This window comes from Danio rerio, chromosome 18, assembly GCF_052040795.2.
Source record: "Danio rerio strain M-AB ecotype USA chromosome 18, GRCz13ab, whole genome shotgun sequence".
Taxonomy (NCBI): domain Eukaryota; kingdom Metazoa; phylum Chordata; class Actinopteri; order Cypriniformes; family Danionidae; genus Danio; species Danio rerio.
The window spans coordinates 18,907,574-18,928,312 of NC_141038.1; the positions used below are offsets into that span (position 1 = coordinate 18,907,574).

General features: G+C 34.6%; 1 protein-coding gene and 1 non-coding gene across 5 annotated transcripts in view; one reads left to right on the top strand and one right to left on the bottom strand.

Annotated features, from left to right (window-relative positions):
- Positions 1 to 11,300, top strand: part of kiaa0513 (KIAA0513) — a 32,955-nt gene extending 21,655 nt beyond the window's left edge. Inside the window, 5 exon segments of one of the 2 annotated variants that reach the window (NM_001002193.1) lie at positions 1,442 to 1,519; positions 1,979 to 2,008; positions 7,425 to 7,505; positions 9,580 to 9,674; positions 9,803 to 11,300. In NM_001002193.1, the coding sequence (NP_001002193.1) occupies positions 1,442 to 1,519; positions 1,979 to 2,008; positions 7,425 to 7,505; positions 9,580 to 9,674; positions 9,803 to 9,852 (334 nt within the window). In that variant the 3' untranslated portion in view covers positions 9,853 to 11,300. 2 annotated transcript variants of the gene reach the window in all.
- The window catches only part of LOC147832797 (uncharacterized), a 48,941-nt gene continuing 28,537 nt past the window's right edge, over positions 336 to 20,739 (bottom strand). For 2 of the 3 annotated variants that reach the window (XR_015514849.1, XR_015514848.1), the window contains exon 4: positions 336 to 2,044. This is a non-coding gene — a transcript (uncharacterized LOC147832797). The remainder of the gene's footprint in view (positions 2,045 to 20,739) is intronic. The other variant, XR_015514850.1, reaches the window with a different exon arrangement.

The window sequence follows — 20,739 nt, forward strand, 5'->3', positions numbered from 1 at the left end:
CAACAACAGTCTAATATGCATGCAAGGTCAAAAAACACTTTCATGGTCTTATGATCTGCATTTATTTTAACCTAATTATTCCAGCGACTCCCGTATGAATCGTTCATTGATTCATTTGTTCCCAAACCCCTCCTTAGCGCGAAGCTAATCAGTGCTGATTAGACAGATGACAGCCTGCTGCGATTGGTCGACACTGACAGCCTTCAGCGCGAGACAGAGTGAAATGCCCAGCAGCTAATCAACAATATAGAAGTAGTCACAGTGCATACACGCTTCATAGTGTAAAGCATGGATTTTAGCTGCCAGTGAGTGAATGTAAATACAGACGGTAGACTTAAAAATACAGATGACTCACTATTTTATTGAGGAAAAAACTCCAAGAACTGGCGAGGAGATCAACACGAGTCTCTACCTGCTCTTTTCTCTCTCACACACACACACACACACACACATTACCCTCCTCTGAAGATCTGGGCAGATTAACACGAGTCTACTAGCCCCTAGCTTACGATGGCCATGGCAACGACAAACGGCGGTGGAACGCCAGCTCACAAACGCATTTAACGTTAAATCTGAAAACACTATGCCACGCATCGCGTTTTCAACGTGGCTTTACACGCGATATGAGAATATAAAGAGTTGATACAGTACACGCCGTTACAAGTAACAAAACACCATTAAATACATCAGTTGCAAGCTAAAGTAAACGAGGCAACAATTTTAATCGCACTTGTGAAATGTAGGAAGAAACTGATCCATGATGCATTGATCCATGTTCTGACAGTAGTCTTTTCTGATCCTTCCTTTAACAAAAGGTGGATGAAGTCTTCTTTGTAAGCATGTAGTTTCCAGAAGCACTGCACAAGGCTGGACTATAATGCTGAGGTATTTTTGCAAAAATAAACCTCCACCACTCACTCTTCAGTTTCATCTTTGGGTAGATTCTGTGTGTGTGCTTTTTTTCTGTGTTAGTGGGCGGGGCAGCACGTTTTTAAATCTCCCGGGTTTGCGCACACAACTACTGGGCGGTGCTTGTGTTTCGTAGCCGCGTCATCGCGAAACACCTAATGACTCATTATCAAGACGACTGGATGAATCAACAGTTTTAAACACTTACAGATTTAAGCCTTAGCTGGATTTTTCACTTCACTTAGAGCTTTGTTACACACTACATGGCGGGTCATTTACAAAAACCCATAATATGGGCTCTTTAAGATATTTACTTTGGGGAGATAAATATTTTACCTAAATCTTTCATTTTATTTTCAAAGCTTTAAAAAGCTGATTGCAATAAAAACCTAAAATTGAAGCCTGGCAGGAAAAAAAGTATGATGCGTTTTTAATGTAGGTTTGTTGGCATTCAAAGTTTGTGATCTCTAAAGCAGTTTACACACTAATATTCGTCTGATTGCATCTGTTTTTCTTCATCTTTTTTTAAAAGGCACACTTTGAGGTTTTGGAATGCTGCATTTTTCGATGCCGTCCACAGTGAGAGGAACAAAAGATCACCGACCACGAGGTAAAACTCCACATATATTTTCCTTCAGCATATACTCCGCAGTTCTCACCGTTTCAACAAAGCTTTTCTCTTTCTCCTAATATATCGTGCCGTTAAACAAAACAGACTTTGCACGGCACCTAATGCACATGTCAGATTGCGTGTTTGTTTAGACTGCGTGTTTGTTTGTGTGTTTGATAAAGCCAGAGGCCGAGATTGAGTTTACGTTTGCGTTTGATAGATTGTTAGTGATGTCGAAATGAACTCGGGAGGTGTGCGTGACTGTATGACAGTGTTACCATGTTATTTGTAATTGCAAAATATCGGAGTCCCGCAGCCTCTTCTTCTCTGTGTGCTTATGGTTTACTCTTCCACTGCTCATCTGCTCATCATTCTCTTCTTTCTCTCTGTGGCTCTTTCTTTCTCTTTCTGCATGTGACTTTAACCCTTTATCTCCCTGTGCCTCGCTGCCTCACGCAGGCGGACGGCTGAGGAAGAGAAAGATGAAAGGTCTGTCCTTCATTCCGTCTGCTGCCCTGGACAATGCTAGAAAGACAAAGAGGATAAGGAGGATTAGGAAAGACAGTTGGAAAACATTTTGATCAGTTTGAATGAAGTCAATATAGTCAAAGCACAGGATAAATCGAGGGCAATCTGAAATAAGAATAGGATGATACACTATTGGGCCAGTATATTATTTGTGTAATCTGTGTGCAGGGTTCTGGCAAAAATAAAACTATCAGGGATTTGTCAGGGAGTTCCAAACTTCAAAAAATATTCAGTTTAAAAACAAGATCTCAAATTCATATACATACATATTTGTTTAGTAATATTCAAGATTTTATTTTTTTTTAACATTTATTTAAAGATTCACAATGACAAAACAGTGCTATAGGTGTCTTATGTCATCATATGCAATAATATAGCCGTCTATTATACAATTGTCCATCGGCTAGTAATTCAAGTCTTTTGTGAAGGGTAAAATTAACACAAAAGAAGTCTTTCAAGATACATTTTACAAAAACTCATAGAGGATTCCAGATATGCTAGACATCATCTGGTTTCTGACACAAGTCATAAGTCAGTTTTTCTAAAAGTAAGAAAATGGCAATCTGATTTATCCACATATTGACCGAAGGAGAGTTAGGAGAGGAACACAACAGAAGAATAAATTTTCTTGCTAGATACCTACAAAAGTCTAACACAGATTCTAGTCTATGACTAAGGTGTAGAGCAGTTTTACAATTCAGAAGATAAATAGCTGGAGATAGGGCAAAAGGTTTTCTAAAAATTTGTGAATTTCTTTCCAGTATGTCTTAATCATGTCACAGTCCCAGAGTACATGCATCACAGTAACAACATTGGATTTACACTTAAAACATTGAGGGAAAAAATAGGGAAAAACAGTTTATTTCTTATAAATACAGTAATATTTTAAGATCTTATGTTTTTACAATTTACATTATACATTAGTAATATATTTTTAAAAATATATTTTTTTTTCTGTGATAGTCTTAACAATTAGTAAGGTTTGGTGCTCAAGACAAAAATTATTATTGTCAGTGAAGGTGAAGATTGCAATATTTTTGTGGAAATTTTAATATCTTTTGTGTTGGTTTTTATATTGTTTTTTTATTATTCTTGTCTTTATTGTCACTTCTTTTTAACAGTATGTTTTTATTTATGAATACAATTATTTATTTATTTGTTAACATGCCATGTTCCACATAGTCATGTTCCATAGTATTGTTCACATAGTCATGTTCCACTCTAAAACAACAACAAAAAAAAAGAAATATAAATCTTTAAATTTTATTTTACCAAATAAAAATGTCCATATTAAATAAAAGCTTTTATTTGTATGTGTGATGAATAAAAAATTCGGGCCCAAAACTATGATAATATAATATATTCATTCATTCATTTTCTTTTCGCCTTAGTCCCTTTATTATTGGCAGAATGAACCGCCAACTTATCCTGCATATGTTTTACGCAGCAGATGCCCTTCCAGCTGCAACCGATCACTGGGAAACATCCATACACACTCATTCATACACATGCTCTATGGACAATTTAGCTTACCCAATTAACCTGTACAGCATGTCTTTGAATTTGTGAGGGAAACCGAAGCATCTGGAGGAAACCCACGCCAACACAGGGAGAACATGCAAACTCCACACAGAAACCCCAACTGACCCAACCTTCTAGCTGTGAGGCAATTGTGCTACCCACTGCGCCACCGTGCTGCCCCAATGTAATATAGAATTATAATAGAGCTGCACGGTGGCGCAGTGGGTAGCATGTTCGCCTCACAGCAAGAAGGTTGCTGGTTCGAGCTTCCGCTAGGTCAGTTAGCTTTGTGTGGAGTTTGCATGTTCTCCCCGTGTTCGCGTGGGTTTCCTCAGGGTGCTCCGGTTTCCCCCACAAGTCCAAAAACAAGTGGTATAGGTAAATTGGGAAGACTAAATTGTCCATAGTGTATGAGTGCGAATGAGTGTGTATGAATGTTTCCCAGTAATGGGTTGAAGCTGGAAGGGCATTTGCTGCATAAAACATATGCTGGATAAGTTGGCGGTTCATTCCACTGTGGCAACCCTGGATTAATAAAGGGACTAAGCAGAAAGGTAAATAAATGAAGAATAATCATAATATTTTTTTCTCCAGTCCAATATAGTTCAGCAAGTAGATATTTATCCTTTTTGATACAATCCTTATAGAAAATTATCCATGAAATGTGTGGGTCAAAAATATGGGAACCCCTGTAAAACACTCAGTATGTATGTCAGCTGAAGGTCACAATAAGCAGTCCCTGACAATGCAGTATCCACTCAGGAAGCTGTGTAACCTTCTGATAACATTTCCATCATACTCAAAGGAAACTAAACAGTGTTTGAGGTCTGCAAAAAAAGTGCTGACTCATGCCGGTCACATTTGCCTTTGGCGTAAAGCTTTGTCTTTTTTATCACTTTATCTACATTGCACAACTTTAACATTTACTCTCAGGGACATTGTGAAGCTTAAAAATGAATGATGTATTAATACTAAAATACCACAAGGTTTTATTAAATGTGTTTTTATTAAAGCAAAGGACAGCATTGATAAAAGCACGTTCACTTGAGTATTTAGTGTAATAAAATAAATAGGCTTATTAAATTTTAAACAGGAAAAGCAAATGGTTCTTTTGTTGATTTCAAAACCTTGCATTCAATCAAAACACAGTGTTTTGGCACGGTAAACCAAATTCATCTGGCCGGCATGGACAGGTTGCATGACATGCCCTCATTTTTGAAAACCATAATAACCAATGACTTTTTTGTTTACTTTTGCACGATAAACAATTTGGGGACTGTTTGTGGGTCACCAGTTGATATCCATTGTAAAAAATCTGTGTCCTGGAACCAGTTGAGAACCGCTGATCTGCATTACACAAAATAAAAAGTGGGCAATGAGATCACAGTACATTCAGTCTTGGGCGCTGCATTTTTGTGCTGTATTGTTGCATGCAGTCAGGGTATATTTTATTCCCAGTGCCTTTTCATTTCACTGTCTTTTAAGAGTAAGCATTAAAGGAACAATTCACCCAAAATAAAAATTATCGTACAGCCCTGTGCCAGGTGTAAGAAGTGCCTTTCTTATTTCAAACACACTCTGACTTGATATTAAATTATGTCCTGCTTCTTTACAGCTTTATTTTGGGGTGAATATGCCTTTAAATGTTATACGTTTTATATATATTTAAAGATTTACTTATTCCTTTAAAATGCTGCTGTTAATTTACTCAACTTCAGCCATCCAATATGTAGATTACTTAATTCTTTTGGTAGAAGAGTTTTAGCATCATAAAATGCAATTCTACTTTTCCTAGCACTTTGAGAGTCAAAGAATATATAGAGGCAAAACAAAAGTATTACCTGTGGCTCCTGACAATGTGTGGAGATCTTATGAAGCAGCCTTTGCAGCAGTTTAAGGCTGCCATCAAGAATTTCCCCTTGAATAATCATGAAAATTGTTTCCATTAACTGTTGGTTCAAAGTCTTTAGAAACAATTTCATGAAATTTCAAACAAAATCTGTCTAAAGCTAAGTTAATTGAGTCTGATTTAGTTTTTTAAAATAGCTTGCCAAAGCCAACTTTTTGGAGGAGTTCATTTTGGCTCCTTAACACTTTACTATTAGTCAGGCAATTACGCAACTGGTGGGTGTTTTCAGAAACTTTTGTGATTCGTATAATCGTATATCATATCCACAGAAGTCAGACAGGAGAACAACATCCAAAAAACCACAAGTTAGCCACATGAACACACTGGAGGATCGATTAGCAGAGCTGGTACAGATGTATCTGCACCTGTAAAATCGCTCACAGAGAGGGGTTACACACTGGATGTCTCTTAATTGTTCTCAACATTGTTTTCTTTGAGCATAAGCAGCGCTGCAATTAATTTCCTGTCCGCAATGAATAAAAAATAATGCAAAGATGTGGTGATTCTCATACAGGTTGGAAAAAGTATTTTGGCAGATTTAATGAAGCTGTTCCTTTCTCACAGTTGTTGTGTTTAGGTGGTACACGTGAACACAGCGACACATTTACAACCTCACATACTGCGGTTCAGGGATGTTAGAGTGTTCGAACAGTATACCGTCTTTTAAAACTTTTTTTTGCCCTCAAATGAAGAAAGAAAATGGGGCTGTAACACTCCTGTTGTGTGTTTACAATAGTATGAAGCGCAAGCATCTTGTCACATAAAAATGTATTTTCAACGTTGGGAATCTGAAAATTGTTTTTGTTTTCCCTCTGTGTTTTATTAACTCTCAAAGTGACGGTATCTGTTGACTTGCATTTTATATACAACAAAAGACCATGGTTTTAGCTAAAAAAAATAAATAAAAATTCTTTAATTGTCTACTGAAGAAAAAAAGTAATCTACATCTTCAATGGTCTGATTGTAAATAATTGAACTGTCCCTTTAAACTTTGGCATGTAATTTGCCCCACACAGATTGTGCCATTAGCTGGGTTTCCATCACCATGTGTTAATGCACATCTTGAAGTATCAAATGAGAAAGGACTGAAAAGCCAAAATTTCAATGGAAATTCCATAATTGGCAAAAGAAATTTAATGCTAACTTGAGGTGGTTTTGGACTTGTGCGCATATTAGGAGATGGAAACGGGTTTACTGAATAAACTCTGCACGTTACACCCTTGTTACTAATCAGCTGACTCAATAACTTGATGAAATTACACCTAATTTGGATTTGGGAATTTTATTTATTTATTTCTTATTTTTTGTGAACTTTGAAAAGATTTGCTTCAGGCTAGGATAGAAACCCGTCTACTGACAAAAATAATTCCTCAAAAAATGCAACTTGTTGAAAACTCGTTTCAACTTTTTTTTTTAACTAACAAGTGTCAAAAAGTGTAAAAAATATTAGATAAACAAATTTTCTAAAAAGATTTTGACAAAAGGAACAATTAGTAGTTAATAAAAAATGCATATTGCTTTGTTTGCCTGAGCATTTGTTTCCTGTGTGTGCGCTGAGTTATGCTGTTGTTGTGTGTTGCTCATATGCTTTTTATTATTTACATTTTGTCTTGTTTTTTGTTTTGATTCACTGTGAATCTTGGTTACAGCTGACTGCTCGCTAAACCGTATTCTGAAATGTCTGTTGGATTTTGCATGAGCATCAGTGTATGGCTGATATACACATTTGTTCTTTTTGTATGACTGTTTTTACATCTTTTTAACTCTCTAACCTCCCGGCATTCATTGTAATATGTTCCAAGTTACAGTTCTGAGTGAGCAATAACATTTAATAAAGAGGCAAATCATTGTGTTGATTGCCTCTGATGGTGTCGCATGCTTCATGAGAAGAAATTGTCAAAATATCAGTGACCTCTGACCTTGACCTATTTGTTTTTGTACCTTCAGAGAAAAGTGGTGTCATATGACCCAGGAGGAGAAAGATGATAGCTCCAGATTTAATGAGAACATCACCTTTGGCCAGCTTGGGTGAGTCTCATGGCATTCGTCACATTTTTCACAGTATGATCAAAAACAGTGTTCATTACTTGCTAGTATTTGTGACCTTGGACCACAAAACCAGACTTAAGGTCACCAAGAAATCAAAACTAACTAAATGATTTTGTTAGCTCACATGGCTAGTTTTGTGGTGAACAATTCATCTGTGCATGTCATTAATGAAAAAAAAATTGTTTGAAAATCATTTGAAAATGCACGTCCTGTTTGTTTTCAGTTTTATTAATAATAATAATAATATATTTTACTTATAACACGCTTTTCTAAAACCCAAAGCGCTTGCAAGAAAGTAAAAACAACAAAGCACAGTAAAACAATACAAAAAATTAATAAATAAAAACATTATTTCTCAGATTACGTGAATTTAAGGTAACATATTTAACCACGCCTCTTCAACTGTCAGTTTTGACAACAAACAGAAAGCGTGAGGAGGAGGAGGGGTCTGTCAGGTTGTAATAACTCTCCTGATCTTTCTGAATGAAATGCCCACTTTACATCCAATCAGCCCGCGGTAGAAAAAACAAGCCACGCCCACTGTTTGCTCATTTAAAATTCTGTTTCTCAAGGAACTGTGCCACAATACGAAAAAATAACAATTTCAGCTTCCGGTTCACTGGGACTTTAAGTTCCACGTGTATATTTGTATTTTTGAATAGCAAACATAACAAAGTATGAGAAACAAATTGACTATTTCTTTTCTTTTATGCCAAAATGATTACAATATTAAGTAAATATTCCATAAATAAAGCAAAATACATTTTTTGATTAGTCATACACTTTAGTGAGAGCTTAATTTGGACAATATTAGAACCCTCAGATTACAGATTTTTAATAGCATTAGCTTAGTCAAATATTAACAAACATACATCAATGGAAAGCTTATTTATTCAACTTTAAGATGATGTGGTCATATTTAATTTGTTCTTTTTTTTTGTTTGTTTGTTTTTTTTGTAATTCAGTTTTTATTTCCAAAAATTACTATTTTTATAATCAGATACTTTTATAATAAACTTTTAACAGCTATTACCCTGTATGTATCCCCTATCCCCCCCACCAGTTATATGCACATCAGGAACTACAGAATAACTGTAGTTTAGACCAAGCAAGAACATAAATTGCATGAACTTTGACTTTTTTAGTATCAGATGAGGGTTAAGTGACTAAGATTTCGTTGATGTTACATATGTAGGTTTTCCACTCTATCAAAATGTCCAGTTTAGCATAGTTGATAAAAGCTTATGACAGTTCTAGGTACAGTATTTCCAATAGTGATTGCAACCGATTGCTTAACAGAAAGATCATGAGGGGATTTCCATCTCTGTACTCTGTATCTTTGTAGCAGTCAAAGCAGCTAATCAACATTTAAAGACCTTTGCATCTAAGGGAAATTGGGAGTTCTCTCAACAATAGCTTTTTTTTGTAAATTGAAATAAAATTTCCAGCACAGAATCCCAAATTTTTTCCACCTCTGGACATTCCCACATCATATGTAAAGTGCTATTTGGACGCTCTGGTTTGCAGAACTTACAATAAGGATGTGAAGATAAACCTTTGAAATATATATCCTATATGTGTAGTTAAATATGCCCTTTAAATAGTTTTAAAGTGAATAAATTGGTGATTAGGGTTTGTGGAAGCGTTTCCCAACCAATAGTTTTATTGGGCGGAGACAGATCAAATAGCCATAATCTTTCTTTTGAGAAAGTATGTATATTAATATTTGAAAACAGCCATAAATATATAAGACAGTTCCTTTTCTTGGAGCATTATATATCCATTTCACAATCGAATGGATATGAAGATCCTTATTTCAATATATATAAATAGAGTTTTGGGGATATATTACATTTTTTAACAAACCCCTGAAAATCTAGAATTGATTTTTCTTCATTTATGTCTTTTAATGTTAGAATACGTCCTGTATTGGCCCATGATAGCTGATTAAAGGGTTGTCCACCAGAAAGTAGGTTCATATTGTGCCACAGAGGACTGCGAGTATGCTAATATTTAATTGTTTTTATGCTCATATGCATTCATTTTCATCTAGAACATTCACTCATAACATGGTGGCTTTTGGGTTAAGCAAGAAACTCTGCAACGACTTCCTGAAGAAGCAGGCAGTCATTGGAAATCTGAATGAAGGTAACTCACTGTTTATTTACACGTTGAATGCATCACTGCTGAATACAAAATATTCACTTTTTTAAACACCTGTTATACTGTAATGTATGTATAATTAGAATTCTCACTTTATATCATCCTTTTTTCAGAGCAATACAAGCTGCTGTGTGACCACATTGAGCAGATGGCAGCAGAGTGAATATCCAAACTCTACTGTTCTCATCAGTCCAGTATTCCGCAAATGCCAACACAGATTTATCCCTATTACAACCCCTGAGTCCTACTAACGTCAAGTTCAGAACTGATGCAAACAAAATGGCTGGCACAGATCAACCACATCCCCTTAATGCATCATTGTCTTCAGCAAAAATGGTTGGTTTTGTCCAGATTGGATCAATGTCAAACACTATGCACATATTCGGCAACAGCAATACAACATACAGCCTTCAAGCAACATAAAACACTATTCCATTCATAATTTATATGGAGTTTATGTTGTGTGAGGTGAATATGATGCAAATCACACACTCGGACCAATCCATTAAAAAAATTCCCTTAATTTTGTCCAAAACTCTTCTTGCTACTTTTATGTACAGAATTCTAGTACTAAAAGTGTCCTTTACGCAAACACGTTGACATATATAATGAACAAAAACAGTCTAAAAGTATCAGTATTTCAATATATAGCAATTTCAAGAAAATCCTCTGAAATATATTAAGGTTTCATAATCTATCAGCTCTTCGAACGTCTCTACTGACCCATTTCCATGTCGTAATTGTATTTCTGGATTTGTGTTTTTCCTGTATGAAGTAATAATAGTGTTTGTGACATCCTCATACATTAAAACCAGAACTATGTCTATTCCCCTGTTAAAAGTGCCTTTAGTCCTTTATTAAGAAGTGATCTTCCCATTTTAATGTGTGAGAAAACCTTTGTCAGCATGCTGTCATCCTCCCATGACTCTCGGGGTTAGCGGTCAAAAGTTTGTGCCCCCCAGTAGATTTGTTGTTTGGATGTCGCTTATGGTTCGTGTTCAGAAATTGATCATGCTGCAGCTGTTTTGACGTTGTACAGTGTTGTGTCTTAAACGCATGGTGTGCATGCACATTGTTTACCATCAACTTACACTCTTGTGCAATTACATTTCAAGCCAATAGATGGCGACCATAGCCCTCTGCTTCGTCTGTAGACCAGTGGAGGTGAATGTCAACCACTGAGTGGGCTCTTTGAGAGTTTGTATTGAATCAAACGTCCTCCGTCTGAGGTAAAAGTTAATATATTCGGTTTGTAAATACAGATGTTTTGTTCAGGAAGCGCGTGCTAAATATTGTTTGGTTGAGGGGATCGTCAGATTGTTGGGAATTTATTTATTTGACGTCTGTTTGTGTTGTACATGAGCGCATGGTTGTATCAGGAATGTGCTGGATATGATTTGGTTCGTCTAGTCTTTGCATTTCAGATGATGATGTTGATATTGTGCTGTCTGTAAATGTGCATTCATCGTAAGCTTAGTGGTCTGCATTGTATTTTTTCCCAAGTGCCCTAATATTTCCTATTGAAACGTACCTGGAAACCAGTGAGAGAGGTGTTGTCCTGTCTCTAATGTGTAAAGTGTTTATAATAAAAAAATATAGATACAAATGTAACTTTGCTTGCCTGTTTTTATCATTTAGATCCTCATTTTAGATCAGAGATGCCCAAACTAGGGTCCGTGGGCCAAAGTTGACCCATGTTAACTTTTGATGTGGCCCACCATCCCATATGAGAAGAAATGGAGAATGATGGGGATGGTTTAGAGACTGTCAGTGTCATTTCTAATTTATTGTAATTTTATGTTTGTTTTGTTTTATTCCTAAGCTACAAAAGGCTTATGCAAATTCAACGTTTCAATTAAATGAATCAGATTTTTTTTAATGTACATACTGTCACCCGACAGATTTAGAACAATCCAAAGATATCAGTGATCAAATGAAGGCAAAGTCAGATTTTGCTTCACTAATGTATTCAGCATTGAACTCCACTGTGTTATAAACGTTAACTAATATGATTTAAAGTAATAATATCAATTTATTTTTGAAATGTTATAAAATACCTATGGCAATTTTAATGTAATATAGTTTGCCCCATGGGTCTAAATCAGGTGTGGGCAAACTTGATCCTGGAGGGCCAGTGCCCTGCATAGTTTAGCTCCAACCCTATTCAAACAGACCTCTATATAGAGTTCAAGTGATCTTGAAGACATTGATTAGTTTGTTCAGGTGTGTTTGACGAGTTTTGGAACAAAACTCTGCAGGGACACCGGCCCTCGAGGATCAAGTTTGCCCATCCCTGGTCTAAATGATATTTAGGTTTTTGGCCCTTCATGCGAAAAGTTTGGGCACCCCGTTTTAGATTCTACTGGTATAGAATATAGTATGAAATCATACAATAAAAAATAATTGTATATATTTAGCAAATTTTATAATAAGAAAACGTCTGAGAGAGAAATTAATATTGAAGTCAGAATTATTAGCCCCCTTTGAATTTTTTTTTTCTTTTTAAAATATTTCCCAAATGATGTTTAACAGAGCAAGGAAATGTTCACAGAATGTCTGATAATGTTTTTTCTTCTGGAAAAAGTCTTATTTGTTTTATTTTGGCTGGAATAAAATACGTTTTTACATTTTTTAAAAAAACATTTAAAGGTCAAAATTATTAGCCCCTTTAAGCAATTTTTTTTTCAGATTGTCTACAGAACAAACCATCGTTATACAATAACTTGTCTAATTACCCTAACCCGCCTAGTTAACCTAAATAACCTAGTTAAGCCTTTAAATGTCACATTAAGCTTTATAGAAGTGTCTTTAAAAAATAACAAGTCAAATATTATTTACTGTGGAATATAAACGGGGGGCTAATAATTCTGACTTCAACTGTATATATAAAATATTTCTAAAATATTTTATAGAGAGGCCATGCAAGTATTGAGAAATCAGTATTCCCTTGATCTTTGGACATTTAAAATGTAGTATAAAAAAACCTGTGCTTTTTAGAACTCATAAGTTTCTTATTATTCTTGATACAACTTTCTTAATGTTAAAACTGATCCACTAAAATGACAGGCTGTGGAATACGCCAGTTTATTTATGCCACACCTTTTCAAATGGTATGCTCCAATGAGGACAGGAAAAACTCAAAAGTATGTTTGCTGTTTGTTCAAATATGGAATAAGCTGAAACGGCGCTTGAGTTGAATTCTTTTGAGTTTTTTAAAGACATATTAATAATTTTATGTCCAATCCACTTCAATATGTAAAAACCAAAAAGTTAACTAAATTCCTTCATGTTGTCCCAAGACAAATGGAACCCAGCATTTTTACAGTGATAATTTTTTGTCTATTTCATTTTATATAATAAATAAAAAAATTTCTAGATTATGATGCTTGAGTAGTAAAATTCTTGATAAAATAATCTGTGGAATATTGAACAGGACAAAATATGAAAAAGGCATTATGACCATATTTAGATTCCAAATTGCTGCCATGAGATTTGTGTTCACAACCTGTTGAGTGGGTTGAATCAAGTGTGAATAATAAAATAATACCGTTAGTATATAAAGTGATGTATTAAGATCAGAGATGGTTTTAGCTCTTTGACTGAACGCAGGAGCTCAATGTGGGAGTGTTTAAGGCTCCCCAGTGGAGAAAACTGCCAAATGGCTGCCACAGCTGGCTGTGTGTATAAATAAACAGCAGTCATACTGGCCTCTGCTGATTGGACACGCAGTAATGAGCTGTGAAAGGCCAAGCACCGGTGTCACACAATGAGAGCTCTACTACTGCTAATTAATTCCAGATCCCATCAAACAATAGACAAGCTCTCCTTATCTCCAACAGTCAGTGATTGATCACATCCTTCTGCGCTTTGTTTCTTTCTTGTCTTTTCTTTGACTTATTATTTTTTTCTTTGTATTTTCTTTCATTCTGTGGGTAATGGAGCCATTTGTACCATTTTTTTTATTTCTCTTTATTTACTTATTTATATTTATGCATGTATACACAAATCCCCAGTGAAATTATGGGAAAAAATTTTTTTCCTCGAACAGTTTTTATAATCTTTGCTTGAACACACTAGATTAGATCATCTTTAATTTTCTACTGAAGAGAAAGTCCCCTACATTGTAAAAAAAAATGTTGCCAGTAATACTGTACATATTATAAGTGCACTGTACATTAACAATTACAAATGTGCCGTAGTTTCACAGCACAATTGTAATTGTTAATTTACAGTATGCTTGAAAATTTTACAGTATTACAGACAAAATTTACAAGTGCACTGTAAATTAACAATTACAACTATGCTTCAGTTTTACAACACAATTTAAATGTTAATTTAAAGTGCACTTTAATTTTACTATATTACTGGCAACCAACATCGCCGGAAATACTGTAAATTTTACAGTGCTTGAATTGTCTGACTGTGAGTAAAAATGCTATTAAAATAAAGTTATAAAAAAAAAAAAAAAATTTTGGGTGAAGTATCATTTTGAAACCAATTGAAATCAATATTTATGATTGAATTAATGCCACAATATCATATCAGAACAATGACCACTATGTATGGACACTTATAGTTATCATTATAATTCTTGATTCGGATGGGATGCCATGGTCTTTAAATAAATCATATGTTTCAAATAAAGGCCTAAAGCACCATGATTGTAACTTCCATATAAATATGTCAATATTAAGATTAATAATAAGATTAATAACTAATAATGAAATTAAAAATATGCTGCTACGAGAAATGGCACGCAATGCCATCAGTCCATCAAAGATTTCACAGAATTTCTCTGTTACGAACGATTATATGAAATAAACTCAGAAAAGGCCAAAACAAAAAATACAGCACAAAAACATACAAAAGAGGGAAAGTTTTATAATAATTTGATCAACTGATCATCACCCCCATTCCAAGGTTTTAATATGCAGTCTCTGTTGCCATCTTGTGGTGGAATGTCAACCGTCTTTGCTCTGCTCAGTATGACAGGCTTATAGCCTCTGAAATTATAAATATTTAAAATAGGCACTAGCCTAATAAATAAAGTGTATAGATGCAATCTAAACAACTACATTCTCACCTAAAAAACAGCCTAAAAATACATAATGTTGTCCAACAGCTGCAATATTTGTCAAACTGTAGTGAGTTTATTCATCTGCTGTCACAATATGTGGACGGACTAATACACAAGGGTGAAGAAGAGGCTGTACAAGTGTGGATATTGCAGAATATTGCACAGCTATCAGCCAATCAGATTTGAGAACCAGACAGAACTGTTTAAAAATATACACACAAAAATCCTACATTCCTAAATATAGCCTACATGGTTATTGTTAGTAACCCCGATTTTCTATATTCATAAAAAATCTGTTTGTATTTAAAAGAATCCTAATAAACTATTGAGCACAAAAATAGACTTAATTTGGTTTTGAACTACAATATTGAAAAAAATATATCTTAATTAAACTACTAACTATCACAATATTTTCTTTCAACACATGCTCAATAATAAGAGAAGTGAAGTACACACAATTTTTAGTTTCCTGACAATGACTCATATGTTTACACTTAGTGTCTCTTTTCAACTCTTTTCAGTCCCATAAACACACATATACATCCTCTCATGCCATAAAGAGCTGCTAGGTTTGCACCCCCCGTCTATTTACTATTTTAGTGTGATGTTTGGCTGGCCGGCTGTACAGACAGTTTGCTGTACAGTCGGTCAGTTGGAGTGGAGCTCTGAGGCCACTGCACTTTTCAAGCCCTCTTTGGGAGGCTAAACTGGAGTCAAGTTTCTCCCTAAGTGTGAACCAGACAGCCGGGTGGTCCCTTACATGGGGCCACAAGCATACACTAATGGGTCTTGGGAGCTTTCACAGACTCATACACACACAACTGTAAAGGTATGTGTAGACATGCATAGACACTTTCATTCAGATGATATTTGGCCAGAACATCTGGAGCTTAGAACTTGAAACTATTGTTTTGAGGATGGTTTATGTTGCTCAGAAAGATCCGTCATTATGAGAAGTGTGTGAAACACATGTAAGTCTTAATGATAATCGCACTAGATGGAGTTCAGACACTTATAACTTCAGATCCAGGGATTAGTATTTTATGAATAGTTATTTATTTTGAGTTAAGTTATTTATTTTGTGTTCAAAACTATATTAATATTCAACTATAATATTAATGGGAAACTATTATGTCTTTTTTAAACATACTTCAAATCAAAATGATTATTTTTTACTTTATTTTTTATATATTTTAAATTATTATCATTTTTGGCCCCTGTACATTCTTAAATCTTTCACAAACTTTTCCCAAGTGCTGTTTAATGGAGAGAAGTTTTTTCAACACATTTTTAAATATAATTTTAATAAGTAGTTTCTAATTGCTAATGCCCAATTTCTTTTGTTTTTGCTATTTAAATAATAGTCATTGCATAATAACTATTAAAATTATTATGTACTGTCATCTTGGCAAAGACAAAATAAATTGGGCATTAGCAATTAGAAAGTGCAATTAAAAGGTTTAAGTTCATTAGGTTAAATAGGCAAGTTAGGTTAAGCAAGTGACTGGACAACCATGGTTTGTTCTGTAGCCAGTCAGAAACAACAATCTTAAGGGGACAAATAATATTGACCTTAGTGTTTTTTAAATGTTAGAAAAAAAATCCAGCAAAAATAAAAGAAATTAGACTGTCTCTATATGTAAAACATAATAAGAAAAAAATGTCCTTACTCTATTAATGCTGCATGAAATCAAAATTTACAATGTTTATTTTGATAGAGCACATTTTTATTGTTTAGGTGAAAAATTATCTGTGGAAGTTAATACACTGAAAAAAATTTGTTTTGGTAATCTTCAGTCAAATTCTGTCCACTTGCTTTGTGTTGTGGCGGAGGTCCTTCTCTGTTGACGTCATTTTGACAGCTTCAGCCGCATTTTTCTTAACCATACAACTCTTATTGTTAGTTTGCTATGAGGGAATAGCAATATTCCAATTCAATATTACATTTTAGTTGGAGGTATATCCAACATACTGAAATAAAAGTCTCAGCAACTTCCGGTTCACACAGACTTTAAATATCCTTTGGGGAAATATTCAAAAAACATTTAATTGAATGTCGGAAATCCCCATGTGCCACTGAACTGCTACTCCTGATACTTTTGAGTAAGTTACAAAAAAAAAGACAAGTTTAGGACATACGACCTTACAATACTCACATTTGTATGAACCATTTAAACTGGCCACAATCATCCTGTCTCCGTTAAAATGTGTCTTTATATAATATTTCATGGTGCAGTTGCATGTTCAATACAAATATAAAATTAGACAAATACATAAATATTAGGCAAATATTTAGCATTAATATATGAAATGCCAACACAATCACACTGCAATTCATAACTTTTTAATTTAGTGGGTAATTCGTATGAATTACGATCTCATTCATTCTTGTCATTCTTCTGGGATTGGGACAGGATTTTCACCCTTTTTTGGGCTTGGATTGGGGCAGGATTCTTTTTTTGTAGGATGGAAGAGATTTGAAAATCCTCTCCTTTGTCACCCTCTACGATAATTGTATATTTAAATACTATTTTGGATGAATAGATTGGGAGTAGGAAGCAGTGTAGAATTTATCTGTCAATTTAATCTTTAAAAATCAGATTTACTACATTGCTGTTACTGTCATTGTCACTGTCATGTGAGTGAGTTGCATCACTTCACTGTCATCGACAAATTATCTCCTGTGGACTACGGGTTGGACCCACTTTTGCCTTCAGAACTGCCTTAATCCTTCATGGCATGATTCAACAAGGTACTGGAAATATTCCTTAGGAATTTTGGTCCATATTGACATGATAACATCACGCAGATTTCTCAGCTGCACAACTGTGATGTGAATCTCCCTTTCGCAAAGGTGCTCCATTGGATTGAGTTCTGGTGACTGTGGGGGCCATTTGAGTACAGTGAACTCATTGTCATGTTGAATAAACCAGTCTGAGATGATTCACGCTTTATGACATGGCACATTATCTTGCTGGAAGTAGCCATCGGAAGATGGGTACACTGTGGTCAAAAAGAGATGGACATGGTCAGCAACAATACTGAGGTAGTCTGTGGCATTGACACGATGCTCAACTGGTACTAATGCGCCCAAAGTGTGGCCAGAAAATATCCTCCACACCATTACAACACCACCACCAGCCTGAACCGTTGATACAAGGCAGGATGGATCCATACTTTCATGTTGTTGACGGCAAACCCTCCGCATGTCACAGCAGAAATCGAGACTTATTAGACCAGGCAATGTTTTTCCAATCTTCTGTTGTTCAATTTTAGTGAGCCTGTGTGAATTATAGTCTCAGTTTTCTGTTTTTAGCTGAAAGGAGTGGCATCCAGTGTGGTCTTCTGCTGCTGTAGCCCATCCGCCTCAAGGTTGGATCTGTTGTGCGTTCAGAGATGCTCTTCTACATAGCTCAGTTGTAGCGAGTGGTTATTTGAGTTACTGTTGCCTTTCTATAAGCTTGAACCAGTCTGAACATTCTCCTCTGACCTGTGGCATCAACAAGACATTTGCGCCCACAGAACTGCTGCTCACAGGATGTTTTCTTTTCTAACCATTCTCTGTAAACCCTAGAAATTGTTGAGCGTGGAAATGCCAGTAGGTCAGCAGTTTCTGAAATACTCAGCCTATCTGGCACCAACAACCGTGCCACATTCAAAGTCACTTAAATCCCATTTCTTTCCCATTCTGATGCTCAGTTTGAACATCAGCAGATTTTCTTGACTATGTCTACATGCCTTAATTGGTTGAGTTGCTGCCATGTGATTGGCTGATTAGAAATATGCATTAACAAGCAGTTGGACAGCTGTACCTAATAAAGTGGCTGGTTTAGTGTATATACACAGGGAGTGGTTTCAAGTAAGCTAACATCAACCAATCAGAATCAAGTGTTCATTGTGTTCCACTAAGTATAAATATATGATGTCATAGTAAACGTGCCAAAAGAATTTTTGGAATCAACAAAAAAATCCACTCAAACCGTTAAAAACGCAGGTGCGTTTAAACAAGGAAACACCTGAAAGACTGTAGCTCACTGCTGCTCCTTGATAATGTATACGTTTCTGATTTAGTTTAGTTTTGGGAATGCACAAGGACAAGGGTGGCCTATTGCGAAAATCGAGCTAAAAAGTGTTCATTCAGCAGCTGTTAGTCAATTTAAATTCCTGGGTCTGTGTGAGCTGAACTGGAAGAAAATTACCATATATCCAAGCCAGCTGGTACATGATCCACTGAGATGATGGTTATATGTGTAATATTTAGCTTGGCCCATAGAACAACACTCCAACGTTTATTTCTAAATGGCTCTTTGTTATTGCCTCAAAAATTGTATTTTCACGGTATGAGTCACATGAGTAATCATGTCAATTACTGTGCGCGGCCATATGTGCGGGTGAGAGAAATATTTATTGTGCTAACCTCCTATTACAGCTTCTCAGTCAGGCATTTGAAAAGATATGTAAACACACAATCATCGGTGAACACTACATGACGTCATTCCCGATCAAAGAGCAAGTTGTGCATTTGATTGGAGAGCCTCAACCATCTGTCCATCTTTGTGTTTCACGTGTCATTTGGAAATTTGATTGATAAAAAGATTGTTCTAGCATCAACTGCCGCGTCTCATGAGACTATATGAGAATATTTTAGCTTTGGGCACCGCTCTGCTGAATCTCTGATTTTTAAATGGATAAAAGTAAGTCAAATAAACCTCAGATTGCTACAATAAGTGTCAAATGTTTACATTCTTATAAAATATTACTTGTGTTAAAAATATGGAATGACAGGTTAAGTCTGTTTTACCTGAAGTCAAGATTATTTACGAGCGGTGTTGGTGTCAGCAGAGGGAAATATGCATGTTATATTATATATTATTTTGAATCATTATTAATATTTATTTAGTTCTTTGTATTTTTTTATATATATAAATGTATTATTATTATTTATATAACACATTGTTTATTATTATTATTAATAATACTAGTATTTATTATTTTGAATCATTATTCAAATTAATTTACTTCTTTTTATCGTTTTTTATTATGCAAGAGTATTATTATTATTTATTTAACACATTGTTTATTGATATTAATACTAGTATTTATGATTTTTAATCATCATTAAAATTAATTTACTTCTTTTTATTGTTTTTATTATATAAATGTTTATTATTTTTATTTATATAGCACATTGTTTATTATTATTATTGTTATTATTATTAAAGCTAGGATTTATTAATTATAATCATTATTTTAAAAAATGTAGTCTTGTCTTGTATCGAAACTAAATAAAACAAAACAAAAACAAATCGTCAAAACAAAAACAGACAAAACAAACCAAAAACAAACAAAACTAAACACAATGAAACAAAACAAAAACAGACAAAACAAAAATAAACTAAACAAAACCGTCCAAAACTAAACAAAAACAGACAAAACAAAACAAAAACAAACAAAACTAAACATAATGAAACAAAACAAAACTAGACAAAACTTAATTAAAACAAAACAAAACTGTCAAAACAAAACAAAAACAGACTAAACAAAACAAAAGCAAACAAAACTAAACAATAAAACAAATCAAAACAAAAGCAGACAAAACAAAAACAAACAAAACTAAACATAATAAAAACAAAACAAAAACAGACAAAACAAAAGGAAATGAAAAAACAGACAAAATTAAACAAAACAAAAACAGACTAACCAAATTAAAAAAAAAGACAAAACAAAACAAAAACAGACAAGACAACATTTATTTTCATGGCTACTGCAAGTCTGAAATCTGTGCAAAAACCAACTTCTACAGACCAACATTGCTGGTCTATAGAATAAGTAAATGAACATCAAATTTTCATTTTTGAATGGACTATCCCTTTAGCTTTGCTACATACATTCAGTTTGTCTATGAACTGTGCACTGGTGCCAAGATTGGGTAGGAAAAAGGTCTGTTTTTCATATTAAATCCAAAAATGTGTT